The sequence below is a fragment of the Zootoca vivipara genome, chromosome 8 (genome assembly GCF_965207765.1).
Source record: "Zootoca vivipara chromosome 8, rZooViv2.hap1.1, whole genome shotgun sequence".
In the NCBI taxonomy this organism is placed as follows: Eukaryota; Metazoa; Chordata; class Lepidosauria; order Squamata; family Lacertidae; genus Zootoca; species Zootoca vivipara.
Window position 1 is genome coordinate 50,619,729 of NC_142591.1, and position 20,055 is coordinate 50,639,783.

At 42.0% G+C, this 20,055-nt stretch overlaps 1 protein-coding gene across 2 annotated transcripts; it reads right to left on the reverse strand.

Moving 5' to 3' along the window:
- Positions 1 to 59: 59 nt before the first annotated feature.
- On the reverse strand, positions 60 to 18,895 carry LOC118090328 (DGAT1/2-independent enzyme synthesizing storage lipids). Of its 2 annotated transcripts, XM_035125942.3 has the most exons (7): positions 18,728 to 18,895; positions 16,835 to 17,165; positions 10,470 to 10,634; positions 8,528 to 8,721; positions 7,096 to 7,156; positions 4,371 to 4,510; positions 60 to 1,615 (listed from the first exon to the last, which is right to left on the reverse strand). In XM_035125942.3, the coding sequence occupies exons 2-7, from the start codon at positions 17,160 to 17,162 to the stop codon at positions 1,511 to 1,513; spliced, it is 993 nt and encodes a 330-aa protein (XP_034981833.2). In that variant the 5' UTR covers positions 17,163 to 17,165; positions 18,728 to 18,895; the 3' UTR covers positions 60 to 1,510. The 2 variants fall into 2 exon arrangements, with proteins under 2 accessions (XP_034981833.2, XP_088531622.1); XM_088675496.1 differs by lacking the exons at positions 10,470 to 10,634; positions 18,728 to 18,895 and adding an exon at positions 17,394 to 17,534.
- Positions 18,896 to 20,055: the final 1,160 nt, after the last annotated feature.

The window sequence follows — 20,055 nt, forward strand, 5'->3', positions numbered from 1 at the left end:
CAGCCTCCATTGAGTTCAGTGAGATTTATTCCCAGGTACCCATGCATATTATTGGAGTATTAGTTTGACAACAATAGCATCATCTTTATTTCACAAATGTTAATAAATATAATTCAGGGCTTTATCATGATTGGAGAATCTCTGTTATACCACAAGAGACATGAAATGGACACAGCTGTAATGTTCAAATACATCCTAATGTTACCTTCCATTTAAATAAAATTTGTATGGAAATTCCAAATATATATTTTTTCCTATTATAATGAATTTTTATTGATTTTTCATTAAACTTTTTACAACAGCTTGATAGCTTCAACATTATACATTTGTCAGTTTCTTTCAGGTTCGGACTTCCCTCCCCCCTTTGGTAAGAGGTATAATTCCTTTTGATACGCGCATTTTGAAAAAACACGTCACAACCCAGACAAATTAAATATTTAACCGAAAACATATCTTAGAAACATCAACTTTGTAGGTTCTAACTTATGCCCGCCAGAGTCTTTAAATTTTTGTAATTCTCCTTAGCGTACTCCCGAAATTTACTCCATTCTTCACTGAATTTTGTATCCTCCTGGTCCCGGATTCTGCCGGTCAGGTTCGCCAGTTCCAAATATTCCAGCATTTTCACTCGCCATTCCGCAATTGTAGGTATTTCTGTCGTCTTCCACCTCTGGGCTAATAGGACTCTCGCTGCCACTGTGGCGTGCATGAACAGTCTTTGATCTATTTTCCGAATTTCATTTCCCATCAGCCCTAACAGAAAGGCCTCGGGGTTTTTTGGGAACATGTATTTAAATAATTTTTTAAAATCATTATAGACTTGTTCCCAGAAACTTTTGACTTTGTCACACATCCGCCACATGTGGTAGAAATGGCCTTCTGCTAACTTACATTTCCAGCAAGCTTTATCTTTTTTCCTGTACATTTTAGCCAGCTTTGCTGGTGTACCATTTTTAATACGTTTAATACGTTTAATACGTTCTCTTTTAAAGTTATGCATGCTGTAAATCTAAGGTTTTCCTTCCACAATTTTGTCCATTTATCAAACTCTATATTGTATCCCAGATCTATAGCCCATTTTATCATACATTCCTTTATTGTCTCATCCATTGTGTACCAATCAAGCAGCAAATTATACATTTTCGACAATAATTTAACATTATTCTCCAACAGCTCAATTTGGAATTTCGATCTTTTTATGAATCTGGCTAAAATGACAGCAGGAAATTCCAAATATTTTCAAGAAACCAAGAAAGCCATTTTATAGCTTATTTCAAGGTACAACTGTGCTTTAAAAATACGGTATATCAAATTGTTGTGTTGGTACCTAAAGCGTAAGATTCCCAAGTCCCAGATTTAACAAGGATCTTTGGGGGAAATAACTGGTTTTTCTGTAAAACTGTACAATTCTAAAGAAAGTAAAATACAATTGCATTCTTCTCAAATATTACATCACATCATAAACATAATTTAAAAATATTTTGCAACTATTTGTGAATCAAAAAATACACTAGTCTTCTTTTTTCTGTGTTTCAAATCGTTCCATCAATGCTCTAAATACATTTCCTGGTATTTTCTGATGTTTCTCTATTAAACATTGTAACGCATTTTTTGCCTATAAGGTCAAAAAGAAAATAGCTCATTATTATAACAGCTTTCCATCAGTCACAGATTAAAATTAAAACCAGGATTTGGCCCTTTTAGTAGCAATACTACCCAAGATACCAGCAGTTTAATTTCAAAATGTGAAAGTGTGAGATGCAAACGCACAAAATGGAGTACGAAGTGTTAGCAACTGTCAGGTGGGTTGAAGTTAGAATTCTGATGCTTTCTATCCAATGATTTATAGCATATAGTTGACAAAGCTAAATAGTTAACATGGTGCCCAGACCTAAAATATGCAACGAAGCTCAAATATGTAAGTAGCTCCATAAACCCACAGGATGTCTAATGTTTGTTCTCTAATAATATCCCCTACTAGCTGACCCGGCCACTTGTTGCTGTGGTTCTTTCCTGTGATCCCCCCCACCCTGTCCTGATCCATGACATATCCTGCCCCTCCTCCCTCCACCCCGGCTCATCCCTTTGTTTTGGTAGGGTACCCTTTCCTCTGTTGTCCCTGGGGAGTGTTGGCCCCTCCCCCATGTATCTCCATACCTTGGCCCCCACCCTTGGAGAAGGAACTGTTAGGTTCTGGGTTCTATTTCTCAGCATGCATTTTTGTCTGAGCCCTCTGTTGTCCCTGGGGAGTGTTGGCCCCTACCCCCGGTATCTTCCTACATTGGCCCCCACCCTTGGAGAAGGAACTGTCAGTTTCTGAGTTCCATTTCCCAGTATTTACTTTTGTCTGAGCCCTCTGTTGTCCCCTCCCCCCTGTATCTCCATACATTGGCCCCTGAGCACACATCGTGAACATTTCTTTAAGGATCGGGGGTGATGGTGCGCCCTGGGACCCAGAGAACTACTTTAAAAATCCTGACCGGTGTGTGTGTGTGTGTGTGTGTGTGTGTGTGTGTGTGTCAAATAGCGAAGCCCCACAGTCCTGTAGCAACAGAAACGCCCAGACAGAAGGAGGGGGGCCATATGGGCCACTTGGCGCAGGCCTCCGAATCTAAAGGGGGCCTCGGTCAGCATATTCACAATCAGTAAAATGAAAAAAGTTACAAAAGGGTTAAAAACAGGGCCACATTATCTACCTGGCCTGGGCCTCTGTCTGTCCCTGCAAGGGTCTGGCAACAGAAGGCGCGTTCTGAAGCACCCGAGTTGTTCAGTTCCATAAAAAACCCAGGAAGTGGCAAGGTAGGGGATTGTAAATTGGGGGGGGGGGATTGGCCACTGCAAATATCTGAGGACTTAAACTGGGGAGAGAAAGTGCATGGTTGTTTTTTTTATTTAAAAAAAAGACGCAGAGGCTTGCAATCAGTCGTAGTATATAATGCCTAGGTTAAAAGGGGCACGACTGCCCTTACTTAAAATGGCCGCCGGAGCCTCACATGTGACACAACGCCCACTAAATTATAAAGCGAAAACCCCTTGCTGTGCTCCCAAGTGTGTGTTAGGAGAAATGATGAACGACTGCCTAATGCTGCCAGGCGTTTATTAATGCAGCCGCCGGGAGAGGCTTTGGGCTTGGGCTTTGGGGGTGGAATGACTGTTTTGGTGGTTGTTGGACAGTTGCTCCCCCCACCCTACGTCAGCCCATGACCTATTTGGGCTCCTCCTCCCCCCACCTCCCACCCAGGACTCCATTTGGGATAGTATTTAAAGGGCTGTAGAGCTGAGGCCTAGTCTGTAAAATGGAGCCGAGGCCTAGTCTTTAGGCTGTAAAGTAGAGGCGAGGCCTTGGCTTGGGCTAGTATTTAAATGTGACCCGAGGCCTCTGCCCTGTATCTCCATTCCTTGGCCCTGGCCTGACTCTGTGGGTTGTCTGGTAATGGCCGCCTTGGTGGTCTCAGTTGCTTGGTTGATGACATCATTATTTGGTGTGTGTGTGGCGTAGATTTCACAGGAAGGGAGGGGGTGTAGGAGGAGGCGCTGAGGGAATAACGCCACATGAGGGCGCTGTTTTACTTTGTGGAAAAGCAGGTGTCTACCTGCCCAGGTGTGAAATTTGAGGGATTTTCTTTTCAAACAACGCTCGGGGAGTGGCCTGGATCATTGTGTCAAAATTTCAGGACGGTCGGTCAAGCGGTTACGGAGAAAAGTTCAGCCGACACTTTCAAGATTTTTACATTTATATATATATATATATATATATAGAGAGAGAGAGAGAGAGAGAGAGAGAGAGAGAGAGAGAGATGTGTGGCAACGTAAACTTGGTCCTCTTCCTTAACCCAGCCTAATACCAGGTTCAATCACCCAGAAAAACCTGAAGCTGACAAGTTACAATACACTCTAGCATCATGGCCAAGATTGGAGTAAGAGAAATTTCTGGCTGTGAAATCCAGCATAGCAGGATTCAAGTTGGATATGTTTCATCAAATGTATTTCAAAGCTTGTAAGTTCTATCTTCAAAAGGAGATGTGTGTCACTCTTCCCCCACCTCTCATTATTCCTTATTCTACTGTCCTTGCACTTTCTTGTTTCTTTAGTTCTTTGCATCTTTATCTCAGCCAGGTCATATTCACCTTTTCCCATCCCCATTCTCAAATCACAACCTCCACAAATGTTCTCCACTGATTTAGCGCACCGTTGGGCAATCTTGGCAGTTCACCCAAAATTCAATGAAATTAACCAGCTTCATCCCATGGCTATTTGGGATGTTTCCATAACTGTATTCAGAACATAAGAATATCACACTACAATTATTTAGGAATATGATTAGGATTAGGTAACTTTGCTACTTCAGCATTATGAAAACAAAAACTTACTTTTTCTGCCAGTTCTGCAGCAGTTACATTTGGGTCATATGGAATAGGATCTCCAACATATGTGCGTAGTTTGACTGGGAGGTTTCCATACAATGGGACTAGTGGCAAGCGAGTTTTCTCATACATCCATCTAAATAGTTCTGGTTCATTAAAAAGAAGTGGGGGGGGGAGACATATTTAAGAGAATAGCAGGTAAAATAAAGTTCTGTTGCCCAAATCATGCAACTCTTTAAAGGTATCTTGGAGGCAATGGCTTTCAAGTCACGTGTGTGCATTAATGCCTCATAAATTACTGATGCAAGCTAAAAGTTACACAGTTCTGGAATATGTATATCCAATCCTGAGCTAGTTGTACAGATTATGCATTCTAAGCAAGAAGTCATGAGAGAGAGGAAATAATTGCTGAAATACCTCCAAGCTGTAGGTTGTGTTTGCATGTAATGTTACCCCCACCACCAATCACAAGCTTTTGCTTCCATTTTCCACCAACCAGTAATATATGAATCTGGACAAACTGTTGGTATTAATTCTGGTTTAGGAAATCCTATTGCATTTCCTCAACTGCTGTATAGTTAACACTAACCACAGTTCTTGGTTCAACAATCAACATACTGAATAACTACAGTTACTTGAAAACAGAAGCAAAAACTTATGATCTCCTCTTCTGCATGGCTGAGGAGAAAAAGAGAAGTGCACGAGTCCAAGACTATAGCTTAGTGGTAAGCATGAATGAAGCCTTAAAATTGCAAGGTGGGAAGCTATTTTAAAAGATTAAAGGTAAAGGTAAAGGGACCCCTGACCATTAGGTCCAGTCGTGACCGACTCTGGGGTTGCGCGCTCATCTCGCATTATTGGCCGAGGGAGCCGGCGTATAGCTTCCAGGTCATGTGGCCAGCATGACAAAGCCGCTTCTGGCAAACCAGAGCAGCACATGGAAACACCGTTTACCTTCCCACTGTAGCGGTTCCTATTTATCTACTTGCATTTTGACGTGCTTTCGAACTGCTAGGTTGGCAGGAGCTGGGACCAAGCAACGGGAGCTCACCCCGTCACAAGGATTCGAACCGCCGACCTTCTGATCAGCAAGCCCTAGGCTCAGTGGTTTAACCACAGCGCCACCTGGGTCCTATATAACCTCTCTCAGGGCCGGCCCTAAGGCAAGGCTGGGTGGCGCAATGCGCCAGGGCACCGGGCCGCCAGGGGGCACCACGCTGCGCCTGCAGCAGCCGCTCGGCGGAGACCGGACGTGGCACCTCCTCGCATCAGCTTGCTGCCCTTGCCCGCCTCCGCCATACCGAGTGGCGTCTGGAGCCTCCGTCCCATCAGAGTGCTGCCTGCCCGGAGGGGCCCTCAGGGCATGGCGGCAGGAGCTGCTGAAGCGCCAAGGCCCACCACGACGTGCACGCGCTTCGCCAAACCCTTGCAGCGCGTGAGGGCTGCCAGGAGGCGGCCGGCCGCTGAGGGCGAGCCCCGGAGCCTCCACCTCTTCCCCGCTATAAAAAGGTGAAATGGAGTGTGTGTGTGCGCGTGCGCCGGAGGGATCTTTGAATGGGGGGAGCACCAGAGGGATTTTTGAACCACGGTGGCAGGGCTCCAGATATCATTGAGATGGCCCTGACCTCTCTTCCCTAGTGTAGCATAGTAAAAGAAAGAGATTCCAAAAGTTGCTTTGGAGGAAAGAGTCATTGTTCTAGAAACATAGTGCTGCTTTCTTAAAGACCTGCGTTATGAGACAGGGGGCATGTGCTGTGATAAATAGATTATCTGCTTGGCCTTTCTTTAGGTCTTCATAGGACCATAGTCAATCAATGTGCTATTGTCATAAGAGGGAGAGAACTTATATCTAAACAAGTGTGAGAACTGCAGCAAATTACCCCCTCCCCTTTTAGGAAGACCCTTAAATGAGTTTTAGTCTGCCTTCTTTATCTTTGATTATACATGCAAGATTATACATATAAGATTTAAGATTTACTTGCTACAATAGTGACCTCCATTTATTTTTTAAAGACCCTGGTTTGCAGGGGGCGGGGGGACGACTCTAGTGCCTAGGAAAAAGAGAAGGCAGGAAGCAGGCACAGGGATGCTGAAGACTAGAAAGCAGAGCAGAAAGATGCCTTATGGAGTATGGAAACTAAAGTATGGGATAAACAGATGCAGGGTGGCTGCCTAAAGGATGGTTAGAGAAGCAGACGTATGAGAGGACTGAGTATGAATAGGGTGGAGGCAGAAAGCAATAGAAAGGAAAGTAACAAAAAGGATCTGGGGACAGAAAGGCAACAGAGCCTTCTGTTCTGTTTTGTAGTGGTTGTGCATTACACTTTTTCTCTGTGTCTCTTTCTTACAAAATGGAATGTCAAAGGCTTGGGGGGGGGATGTAATAGGCAATTTAAGAAAAAATGGAACCAGTCTGGAACACCTTGCTACACAGAACAATATATATATATATATCTAGGTATTAAAACTTTGCTAATAATTCCAAAAGGACAACTTACACTTGTGGATTTGTAGAGCTTGAGTTAGCATAAGGCAGCCAAATCCCTCCAGATGTTTTGGATTACAAAAACATATTCACTTTACAGCACTTAATGATTAAAGTGTCAACCACATCGTTCAAAAAAGAAAATCTTACCCCTATATGCACCAAAGATAGCAAGCCAAAGGTTCAAGCAATAAATGTAACAACTGAAATCATAATATAAAAACCAAAAAAATTGAAGTTGCTTACTAAATCCACCAAGTGTTCGAATGTTTTCCCGAACATTTTGTGTGAATAAGGGAATGATGGGCTGTAAAGATGAAGGGCATGTGTTAGCAGTTTCTGTCTCACACTCAAGGCGTTGCATCCCAAATAACAGAGTGCATTCCTCAGTGATTACTCACTAACGATTATGGTACTTTGTATCATTATAGGATTAATTAAATGATTAGCAAGCCGAGAGAACCATGCTAAACCATTCATTAATTACATTTATATCTTATGCTTGCTCCAAGGAGCTTAGTGCAATTTTTCTCACTTACTCTCTTCACAGCTGTCCAGTGAAACAGATTACTCAATGAGATTCATATGGGAATGGGCATTTGAACCTGGGTCTCTATCACAAAATTGAGTTTATACCCACAGCATAATATAAATCCCCTATTTACACCTATAAACTTAGAATGTGATTCTGGAGAGAAAGAAAGAATTTCCTTTGGAGTAAGAAAAACCTTCTAGGTAAATCTGTACTTTCAAAGGAAAACCAAACCACTCTGCTCACAACTAGAACAGGAATCCGTTTCACCCAAATGCTTGTGTTTCATAGCCGCACATTCTAACAGAAACAATTGCAATGCTAATAATTTAGGTATATAGGATCACAATCAATATCTTATCTTATCAATATGGTCATTCTCAGCATTCTATGTGAGCTGTTCCTGTTCAAGAACATTATTTTTTCCATATGATCCTTAATTTCATCCTCAATGCAATTTGAAAAAACAGACTTTGCCTTCTATTTATTTAAAACAATTAAGGGCAAATGAAATTAATTCTCAGAATGAAAAGACTGATACAAGTAAAGCTTTTTTGTGTGTGTGTACTAGGACAGCCCCCCTCCAAAAAAAGATGGATCAAGCCCTCAGACTGTATGATAGTCAATCAGACGAAACATCTGAAAGCCACATAACGTATTAAGAAATCTCCAGTAAAAGCCTTGCATATAACACATTCATTTATTCACATTAGTGAATAATAATTGATGTTCTGTAATTTCCAGGAAATTAATGGTTTTGATGGTTTTGTTGGCATTTATTACAGTGTTACACAGAAGAACCAGAGCACTAACACAATACTATACCATTTATACAACTACTTTGGAATACGTAAGATCTGATCAACTTGGACAAATGGAAACATTTTTATATAGATTCTCAATGTATGTGATAGGCTTCCATACAGACATTTTTTGAAGAGACATTAAGTGCATCCATTTTGTTTCAATTTCTGCTTGCTTGTCTCCGCTTCTTGTATAGTTCTCTCTGGATGAAGAACATGAGCAAGCAAATCATCTGTCTTTACTTTGTTGATTTTACATTTAGAAAGATTCCAACATTTATAGTGCTGGTTTTGTTAAGATGCCTGCAGTGTTATTCTGCATTTATGCTCAGAAAACACTCACCACTTTTGCATTGATAGCCACTTGAGCAAATCCTTTACGATTTCCCCATAGCACGGTGTAGGATTCATTACTAAACAGGGCTTCCCGGACTCCTCCTGGTGCAATGGCCAATGCGTGTCCGTTCTTTAATGCTTTTGTACATTCCTCCTGTGATCCAGGCACAGTTCTAAACACATCAAGTATGATTTTGAAACCTGCAAAGAGTTAAGAAACAGAGAGTTCATGTGAGAAATCCAGAATAAACAGTAGGCAAAAAAGAAAAATGGAAATATTGAACAAAACCATGAAAGAATTGGATTTTATACACCTAAATGCAGTTCAGCACCCACCGCTTGTTCACATCCTCCTGCATCAATATTGGGCTTAATTAAAACGTTTACTTTCAAAACAAAAACTAGTGATAATTTTAAACAACTATTGACTCATTGTTTTTCTCTAGGACAAAGTTTGTTACCTAATTTCCACACATCAGGTGCATTTGTGCCAATTCAAGTTTAGTGCTGCAGGGCTTAAAAGGTAAAGGGACCCCTGACCCCTGACCAGTTGTGACCGACTCTGGGGTTGCAGCACTCATCTCGTGTTATTGGCCAAGGGAGCTGGCGTACAGCTTCCAGGTCACGTGGCCAGCATGACAAAGACGCTTCTGGTGAACCAGAGCAGCACACGGAAATGCCGTTTACCTTCCCGCTTGGAGCGGTACCTATTTATCTACTTGCACTTTGAAGTGCTTTCAAACTGCTAGGTTGGCAGGAGCTGGGACCAAGCAACAGGAGCTCACCCTGTTGTGGGGATTCAAACCGCTGACCTTCTGATCGGCAAGCCCTAGGCTCAGTAGTTTAACCCACAGCGCTACCCGTGTCCCGCTGCAGGGCTTACATGGTACTAATACAGCAACAACACACCATTACTATTATCACTCTAGAAAAGTTAGTGTTTTGAAGATTAGACACATTCTACTTCATAAAACTTGTGAATTGTTTTATAGACTCTATAAATTTTAAAGCTTCATAGAGTTTGGTGTGATCAGACAGAATTCTCAGTATAATTAATAATTTGGCAAGTGACCTTTCCATTTATTTAGTCACATTAAATTTTATTTAGTTTAACAGTGTCTTCCCACCACTCTCACCTAAGGGCAATGGCTTAACACAGCAAGATATATTTCATGGCACATTTGGGAATTTTAGCAAAGGGTAAAGGAAACAAGCTATGGCAAATGCTAACCATTGTTTAGTGTTACATCTGTATGGGGCTGCAACCATGAATAAGAAACACCTTATTTTCTAACCATTCCTCAGGAATGGTTATTTATTTTTAAATATAGGATATATTTTTAAAAGTCATGAAATATACTGTTCCCATCTTCAAAGGGCTACAACTAGAAAAGGTACAGTCAATCCCTTTTCAGATCATTGTTACCAATTTTCACCACTGAAGACAGAACTCAGTCCAGTAGGCAAATCATAATAAAGTAAGTCAAATTTCATATTTGCAATGCAGAAGCCACAATTTAAGAACATTCTCAGGGAGTGTGTTCATGTGTCGTGGTAAGCTATGGATCCCAGGTCGGCGATCTGCGATCTGAAGTCACATGGGGCTACCACATTGTTACAGGTAAGCAGAGCCAAGGCGTGGTCAGAATCTCAATGCAGAACTGCCTGGGAATCATATGTATACCACCTTGGGCACCAGGGTAGAAGAAAGGTAGGATATAAAGGTAAGGGAGGGGGGAAATGACATACAAACACAGCCAATGTTCATTTCTGCATTTTGAGTTGTTGTTCTACAACTCTACAAACTGCACATTTGCTCACTGAATTTATGTATGAATGCACCTGTGTGCACAAACAAATAAATCCTGTCCATAACACATGTCTTCAGATGTCCAGTTAGTACTCTTAACAGAGCTACAAGCATCATAATCACATTTCACAGTTTTTACCTGGTAATAAATTGACAAAGTGATCAGCAACTACATGGATATATTTTTTCTTCTTAGCAAGAACAGCACACACGAAGTAGAAAAAGTCTACAGGTGTTGCTCCGTGATAAAAAACAAATAGGGCTGGGCCATCAGGTATTTTTTCTAGGCCATGCAACTCATAGCCTGTTAAGAAGAGAAGGGAAGGTTAACATTTGATATCAACTTTGCATTGCAAAAGCTTACTCAAAGAAGCACCAGAATTGTAGTGCAAACTACACCTGCAAATGACAGGCAAGCAAAGGCCACATCACAACTGGCCATTCAATATGAAGGATTGAGCACTTTACTGGAAAGAAAGCCTCTTTTGAACTACTTTTTAATGCCCTCATAAATGACTGAATTGTCTGCCAATTAGGTAACTACTGACTTCTCTTTTGTTACTTTAGACAGAAGTTGCATTACTCTTAAAAATGGTATCTTGTATTGCACTAGCTTCTGTCAATGAAAAATAGTAAGAGCTTCTAATCTGGGTTATATGGTTACCATGGGACACAAAGATTAAGCAACATATAGAATCGGGGTTCATCTCAGTTTCTCCACCAGCATATGCTAAATCCCATAATATTGTTTAGTTACTCCTCAACATACTTGTGCACTCTTTGATAAATGCAGTCAGTATCAATAAAGTCCTGTTCTGTAGAGGAATTATAGTGTCCTGCCAAAATTGCAATGACTTTTGTCCTTTTCAGATCATTGCTGCTGTTCCATTATCAAATATTAAGAGTCTCATTTCATCTCTGCCTCGCTCCTGAGAAACATTTTTTTGCAAGTAGAGTGGGCAATTGAAAACATATCTGATCATTCCAATACAATTGGCTCCACCCCATGAAAGCACATATATGAAAATCTGTGGAGACAATCCGCTTACAACAGTGCTCTACCTTCAAAAGGAATTCTCTTGATAAGGAATATGTCCCATCTGACTCAAAAGATTTCACTGACTACTTCATGGGCACATGAAGTACCCATGCAAAGTGGGGAAATAACCACCTTTGTTGTTGCTGTTGCAAAGAGGACCTAGAGCTGTAGACACTAATCTTTAAGAACCACCTGCTCACAATTAGAGTTTCCAAATTGGAGAGACTGTTCTGTTCTGAATGGGGTTGCACTGTACCTGAAAAAAGGTACATGGCTTGGGAGCTCTCCAAGATTTCAAAGCTGTCACTCGAAGTACAAGTAGCCTCAGTGGGAATAGTTACTCCTCACCAGCTATAGCAATTCCTGGACTTGGACAGCAGGTCTCAGTAATCCACGCTCCGGTAACCTCATGACTGGTTACTGCAATGTATGTGGGGCTACCCTTGACTATAGTCTGGAAGCTGCAGTTAGTGCAAAATGTGGTTGCCAGGCTCCTAAAAGGGGAAGCCAGGTGGGATTCAAGTGATTCCAATCCTCAGAACTCTGCACTGGCTGACGCATGCCACTGGGCCTATTTTTTTCAAAAAAAATCATTTTTATTAAATTTTCCACTTTAACCATCCAATCATATTCCAAATTATACAAATATCAATTAATCAATTAATCCAAATATTCTGCCAAATTATAACATTTTAAAAATACTTTCCATGCTTCAGATTCGGAGGGTCTGATCATCTTATAATATACTGCATTTCTATTCAATATAATCAAAGTCATTTCCAGTAATTCTGTCATCTTCTAGTAGTTCCAATAAATCAAATTGAAGCCTCTGTTCAAAAGTTTCTCAAAACCGATTGCTTAATATAGTCTTTCCAGGAGAAGTATGCCAGATCAAAGCTGGAATCACACATCTAATGACATATTTATGGCTCACCTCCACCTTTGACTTTATCTGTAACCCGGTCTTGACTCCAACATGTCGGACCCCAATTAAAACTGTGTCACATCCCACAAACTCAGCAGCTAATGAGACCTGCTTCTTTTATGCCAATGATTTAGGGAATCTTTGATCGTCTTCCAAGCAAATCAGAAAATAAAAGCCTTAATTGTATATATTTTCATTTCCACACAGTTTAATTTTCAAAACCATATTATATCAATCAATTCCAAACTTTCCAGTCTCTCTTGTGATAAATGTTGTAAACGGTGCTTCTAGGGGGGTTGTGTTAGGTAAAATATTAAGGCAATAAACAATAAAAAGTCTCGCCCCCCCCCCTTCCGTTCCGTCCAACATACCACTCTGGCTCTGGTGTAATCTCTGGTGTAATCTTTCCTCAGTTCTCTCAGTGGCCAGGGCTGTTTAGCAAAGAAATTCTTCCCTCCTTGTCTGAAACATGTCCAAAACTTAAATCCAATTTTTCATCTTCAGCAATGGAACTTGATTTACTCGCAAAAGCAGCATCCAGGAGAGCCATATTGTCTCAGGGGCTTCCATCCAGTGCCCCCAGCCCCTCCTTCCTTCCGAAGTTGAGGCTGGTTGGTGGGCATCTGTGGATGAGACTGCGTCTTGTACCCCCCGGGAAGATTTAAGGAGGCTGATTACTCCCATCTCAGCCTCTAAATACCCCATGATAGCCGGAGCGATGTTATTTTCAGCCATCTTATGTGGCGATCCAAGCAGAAGTTGCTACTGGGCCTATTTCAATGTGTGGTACTGGAGTACAAAGCCCCAGATGACTTAGGAGCAAAGTACTTAAATGAGTGCTCTCCCAATACCTACAGGCCTATGTTCCAAGATACAACCAATGGCCTGGCTTATTGGTGGTAGTCTAAGGCAGTGGCCTTCTCAGTGGCAGCACCCTGAACATGCAACTCCCTCCCAAAGGAAAGGTGGTTGTCCCCCACACTGTCACTATTCAGATACCAATTTTTAAAATGTTCACCTGGGGATATGGGCCATAAATCGGCTATGGAATTTAGTAGTTCTGCTATTTCACGGCCTTTCCATGTTGATAATTTTATAAGTTTTATAAGTTTATAACTACACTACATTTTTACATTTTTAATGTAATGTACAGGTCTGGGCTCCTTTAGGAAGAATGGAATAAAATCATTTTAAGGCAAGGTAAAGAAAAATATTTAGAAATTTTTCTATGTTTATTGTGCTATACTCAAAATTGTTTACCAAGTCACCTGAGGCAAGATCTGAAAAGGGGAGCTTCCTGAACTTCAGTTCATTGTTCCACAATCTAATAATAGTTATGTTTCATCAAATAGGTAAGTTGCAACAGGGGTGGAGTGTCCCATTTTACTCGCTTAAGGCAAAACAGGAAGTGCCATCCTGGCGCCTCCAGCAATGGTGCTAATTTGAAGCAAAATCTCACTGGAAATCAGCGTCAATGGCAGCGGTGGAGGCAGTGGGGCAGAAGGTGTGCCCACAAGGACACAGCCTTGGGGGCTTCTGCTGCCTGAGGCAGCAGTCTCACTCCACTTAATGGCTGGACCAGCCGTGGGCTGTAAGAGAGGTAAAGATAAATTCATGTGAACACCTGACTATTTAGCCAAATAGATATGCTTAAGAATTTCCAAGAATTGTCATCAACCTGAGTTTAAGGAAAGGGTCATTCCACGTCATTTCAATGAGGTCATGTCACCCTCTGTCTCGGATGTTGATGAAATTTGAAACCCTCTTAAATTCCCCCCCCTCTATCTCAAATGGTTTTAATTTCATAGTACTTCAAAGTTTTGTTAAATCTGCATTGTCTGTCCCTCTTGAGACCCACGGCACAAGATACCGATATATTTGTATATATCTACTCAGTCCATTAATTATTTTTATTCTAATTCTTAAAAGTTGTAAGATACCTTTTTTCCATAAAGAGGGCTTCTCCCCACTTCCCTAAATGAATGTGGATAATTGCTATAATCACACACTTGCTGAACTTGTTGGACTTTCTACAGTCATTCTTCAATCTTCCCCACTAGTTTTTCTGTGCTCTTTCCTCTGGACATCCACATAATTGTGAAGCTTGGGATGGGGGAAGGGAATGACATAAAATGGTAGACCAATATATTGGCAAAAGCATATATAGGTGCCTTATTAGACTGATGGTTTAAGTCAGTGGTTTTCAAATGGTGTGGCTTGCCACACTGGTGTGGCAGGAGAAGATGTCAATTGTGGCAGGAAGATTCAAGGACAATTAAAGTAACATTTAAATATTTCAGTATATTTGCAGAATATGGCACAAGCAAATCTGCAGTCTCAAAAGTATCAACGTATTTCCCATTTCTGAAAACATGACATGTAATCTTAAACAAGTCAATTGCAAAAACTGCTCATTAGCCTTAATGCGCTTCTTGATTCCAGTGAATCAAGAGGCAACACATGTGGGTGGTTCTTGCAGTTTGCTACTCTAATCCTGAACAACCAACTTTTTAGAATTTGGGTCACACCGTTTGTGGCTAACAGGCTTTGCTGGCTTGAACAGAAATACAGAAAATTTCTATATCATGGCCTATGTCATGGACAGAAAAGTTCAGGCTCTTCAAATGTTGACTACAACCCCCATGATCCACACCCACAGCCCATGTTGGCTGGGGCTTAGAGAAGTTGCAAGTACAACCACAGCTGGAGGGCTACAGGTTCCCCTTTCCTGCCCGAATTGCATACTTTCCTTCATTTAACTATTTTCCTCCATATGACAGGTTAGGTTAGGCTAGGCTAGGGCATTAGTGGACACTGTGGAGCAACATCTACCAGCAGAATTCTGGGGAATTTAAGTAGATTGGCAAGGATTCCCAAATCCCCAATTGTTTAGCAATGACACCCACACCCACATTACTGTATAGTGCTGAAATGAAGCAGAAAGTGACGCATTAATGTGTGGAGGGACTGAAGAGTTCAGTTTTGTTCTGATGCTCAAAATCACTGGGTTCAGAATTTATTAATTCTAAGTGCGGGTGTCTGTTTGCACTTGGCTCTGGTTAATAGATCTTTGGGTTTTAGTAGAAAAAAAATGTAGATCCCACAAGCCTGAAGTCTGTCCTTCCCTGAGCTATGGGATATTTGAAGGATTAATTAGGCTGCTTAGGTTTGTAACAGAAATGAGTGTGGGGCTATTCATTATCATTTACAAGGGAAGGAGCAGAAATACTGACTGAGGTTGGAATCCCATTTGTCTAGGAGTAAAGCCCCACTGAACTGAATGGGACTTACTTCTGAGTAGACATAGTACTGCAGGCTTGAAACAACAGAACTGGTTTTCCTGGCCATAATGTAGTTTTTCAAGCAAAGAGACTTCTGACTATACTTTGCCACCAATTCCATTAGTCAGACTCAGAGGCAATCTCATACTATTCATTTTCTTCTAAACTATACTTGCTACAATTCGCATACATTATTCAAGGAAAAAGAAGGGAAGTCGTCTCGCAACCTCGCCTAGAAAGCCTTTAATTGTTTCATTATTGACTTTCACAGTATCTTTTAGAACCTTTTGTAAAAAAAAATCCTATTTACTTATTTTAGTAAATAGGACATATTGGGCATATAAATTCAAAATATATTTAAATATTCACTCAGACTAAATCTGTCTTTCAAGGACAAACTACGTCACCTGAATACAGTTGCTAAATATTAGTGCCTGTACAGCACAGGAAAGTAACAGACGATAAGTATGACATACCAGACTGGGAAACAATAGTTAAGGTAGTCTGAAGCAGAAGAAAAGTAGACAGAGTTGATTACGTGAAGTTCCTGTTTTCTTTGAAAGTTCACAGGAACACCTTGATTTCTGGCAGCTGGGAAGAAGGAAGGAAACCACTGTTGCATTCCCGTTATTGTCCATTCTACAAGACTTCTCCCTAACAAGAAGCTTGTCTAAAAAGCATTGTAGTCCAAGATTTATAGTGTACAAGCTAAATAGTTTATTATATTATCTTGAGAATCTCATGTGCCCTCTTAGATTGGTGCAGTTCTTGTTTAAAAGGAATGAATCACAACAGAATTCAACTTTCCTGTAGGAAAAGGCCTATGTCAGGGGTCAGCAACCTTTTCCAGCCATGGGCCGGTCCACCATCCCTCAGACCATGTGGTGGGCCGGACTATATATTTTTTTGGGGGGGTGAACGAATTCCTATGTCCCACAAATAACCCAGAGATGCATTTTAAATAAAAGCACACATTCTACTCATGTAAAAACACACTGATTCCCAGCCCATCTGTGGGCCAGATTGAGAAGGCAATTGGGCCGCATCCGGCCCATGGGCCTTAGGTTGCCTACCCCTGACCCATGCATTCCTATGCACACACTATGCATTCCTCACCACACAGGAACTTCACAGTAGTTTATGCAGTGCTACTGAAAAACTGCTTTGGAAAGTTCTTCTGAAAACAAGTATGGGATTTGGTATCCTTATACTTGAAGACTATTTAGATTATATGATCTGCATAAGAAAAATGTACTTACCATTCCATATTCTTCCATGAACAGACCACATAGTTGTCACTGTTAGCATTGCACCATCCCAAAAATCATTTGTATAAACCTCTTTTAGGGGTGCCCGTAACTTGTATATATGAAGAATAAAACTGCTAACATATAAGAGAAAGAGGATGATTGCAGGAAGTAAAAATGCTACAAGCAATGGTGCAAAGAGCCATTTGAGGTAGGCCAGGTAACTCAGATATTCGTCCAAGTGTTCTACTCCAGTCCATCCTTCCAGTGTGTAAAGAAGGCAAGTCAAGTAAGACATGGGCATCTGGTCTGCACCACAGGATTCATTCCGGCCTGTCATATTCTGTTTAAAAAGAAAACAAAACAAGTTTTTTAAAGGATATAAACATCTGCATAGTATATTATAAAGAAGTGTTTGTAATTGTCATTTTGAATTTCCAGACAATTTTCACTAAAGACCAGAACAGGCCCGGCTCTAGGGGTAGGCTGGGTGGCGCGGGGCACCAGGGCACTGGGCCGGCAGGTGGGCGCCATGCAGAAGCCGTGCAGCACACTGCCCCCGCCCACCTACCGTGGCAAGAAACGTGGCGGGGCAGGGGCGCCAGAGCGATCTCCGCACCACGGCGCCAGGGCACCCGAAATGCTTGAGACGGCTCTGGACCAGAATACTCTTAAGTTGAATACAGACTGCTGTCATTGCCAAGTGAAACACAACAATCAAGTTTGGGAGTGAAGCAACTAGGGAACTTGTAATACTTGCCTACCCTGTGCTTCTTAAAGTCTATGAAGTGCAATGTATGGCAACAGATGCTTATCTCCCATGTAGCACTTCTACAGTAGTAGAAAACAGGCTCTCAATGTTGTAAAATGCAAAGCCCATCTAAGATAGCTTTCTTTATACAGGAGGGACTTTGTTCCAGTCTTTATCTTGTGACCCTCCCTGAGATCTTTTGATGAAGGGAAGTATATAAATCTAATAAACAACAACAACAACTTATGCATGGCCCTCTTCGGTTTTCTTGCTGTGTCCCAACATCACCCTTTTTGTGTAATACAGTGACAAAGACAAGAGCAGCAAACTGAGTTCAATGATGGAAACCTGATCCCTTTTAAAAACGCTTCGGTGATCATCTTCATTCTTTTAACTCGCGTGGGTTTACCAGGATACATTGAGTAGATCTGTGTACCTGACAGAGATGGGGTCACAAATGTCTTTTTGATGAAATAACCACCTGCTTTTCAAAAAGAGCTATTGGTCCTTTGGGGACACTCATCATGATTCAATGTCTTTCTTTCAGCAATAAAGAGCAAGCAGACAAGTGAACATCCCACAAAAAAGACACTCCCACAAAACACTTAAAAACAAAAACAAATGCTCAAGTACACACACAACAGCAACTCAGTGCACAGGGAGACATTTCTGCAAATTGATGACCGATAGGTAAATCAGGAAAGACCATCTCAAATCTTGTCTCTCCTATAAATTCTCTGGATGGCTTCCAGCAAACAATCTTGTCTCTCCTATAAATTCTCTGGATGGCTTCCAGCAAACGGGGAGCCGTGCTTTCCCAGCTGCACACCTGCAATATCTATCTGACATGGTGTTGTAAGAATTGCCGCCTGAAGAAACCCCTACAACATTCATAAAGCACAGGAAATATTAACGGCGTCCGCACAACGCAAGGACTCAAGTCAGAATCACTGAGACAACGCCAAAACCGGTACGGAGATGGGAAGTCCTGAGAGAAGTAAGAGGCGAAAAGCAACAGAAAAGGCTGCCCATGTAATGGGGGTGGAGGGGAAGCCGAGAAAGGACCCAGGAATGGCTGCCCTCCCTCTGTCAACTCCCCCCCCCAGAGACAACTTGTTGCATCCTAACGAGGAGGAAGGGAAGACGAGTCTCACCTGTCTCGGAGAGGGAGGGTGAGGCGGTGGCAGCAGCAGCAGCAGAGACACTTCACTTGATGGCAGAGCTCTTCCTTTTCTTCCTCTCCTGCCGCCCCCAAAGGGGTGGTATGGAAAGCAGCCACTCCTGGCAGATAGCACTTAACCATTATCACATTGTCCTGAGTGAGGATGCATCAAAAGAGGAAAGCTTGTCATGTGCTTACCTTAGGGCAGTTGCTCCACCCGGACCCATTGAGTAGGCGGACAGGTGCCTAAACAAGTCAGAGAAGGCCCTATTTGTGGATGTGTTTGATGTCAGGGAAATGAGAATGAGGTTTGGATCTGACCACAGCACACCCTTGGAACGCATTGTCTTGGCCTCTGCTGCCACCAAGAGATCAATTCCTTGCAGGTGTAATGTCCTTCCTGACTCTCAACTGTCAGAGGGACACTTTTGCCCATTCCAGCCCCTTTTAGATGGCATTCATCAGGGGTTGGAATTAATTTGTCACTCTCAAATATTTATTTTCTAATTTATCAGTATTGTAAATTGCTTAGTGTCTGGACAAAGTTGAAGAGTGGATTGTAGCAAACCAAATGAAATTGAATTCAGGTAAGACTATGGCGCTGTGGTCTAAACCACTGAGCCTCTTGGGCTTGCTGATCAGAAGGCCGGCAGTTAGAATCCCCGCGACGGGGTGAGCTCCCATTGCTCGGTCCCAGCTCCTGCCAACCTAGCATTTTGAAAGCATGTCAAAGTGCAAGTAGATAAATAGGTGCCGCTCCGGCGGGAAGGGAAGGTAAACGGTGTTTCCATGCACTGCTCTGGTTTTGGTGTTCCATTGCACCAGAAGTGGCTTAGTCATGCTGGCCACATGACCCGGATAAACTGTCTGCGGACAAACGCCGGCTCCCTCGGCCTGTAAAGCGAGATGAGCGTCACAACCCCAGAGTCATCTGCAACTGGACTTACCTGTCAGGGGTCCTTTACCTTTTAAGACTATTGTTGGCACCAATTTGTCTCGAGAGACAGTAAAAGAGTGTGTCTTCAGGGGTAAAGTCAAACTGTTGGTGAGATATAGCACCTGCTGTGGCTGTAGGAGAGATTGTTTTATCGCAGCTGGGGAAGGGCATTTCTTCTCTCTGCGTTCCTCCCAGTAGTAATTTCTCCTTGGTCACAGCTGTGGATACATGACTTGACTGTCTGTTTCTCTCCATAGTTCTGGTTACAGGTAGGTAGCCGTGTTGGTCTGGATCGAAGTAAAATAAAAAAATTCCTTCAGTAGCACCTTAAAGACCAACTAAGTTTTTATTTTGGTATGAGCTTTCGTGTGCATGCACACTTC

What these genes read in the sequence shown, in the direction of transcription:
- LOC118090328 (XM_035125942.3), bottom strand. Translation starts at nt 17,162, where the DNA reads ATGACAGGCCGGAATGAATCCTGTGGTGCAGACCAGATGCCCATGTCT. An exon ending in TCATGGAAGAATATGGAATG is followed by an intron (nt 10,635 to 16,834) that starts GTAAGTACATTT and finishes TCTTCTTAACAG; the next exon opens with GCTATGAGTTGCATGGCCTA. An exon ending in TCGAACACTTGGTGGATTTA is followed by an intron (nt 4,511 to 7,095) that starts GTAAGCAACTTC and finishes TTAATGAACCAG; the next exon opens with AACTATTTAGATGGATGTAT.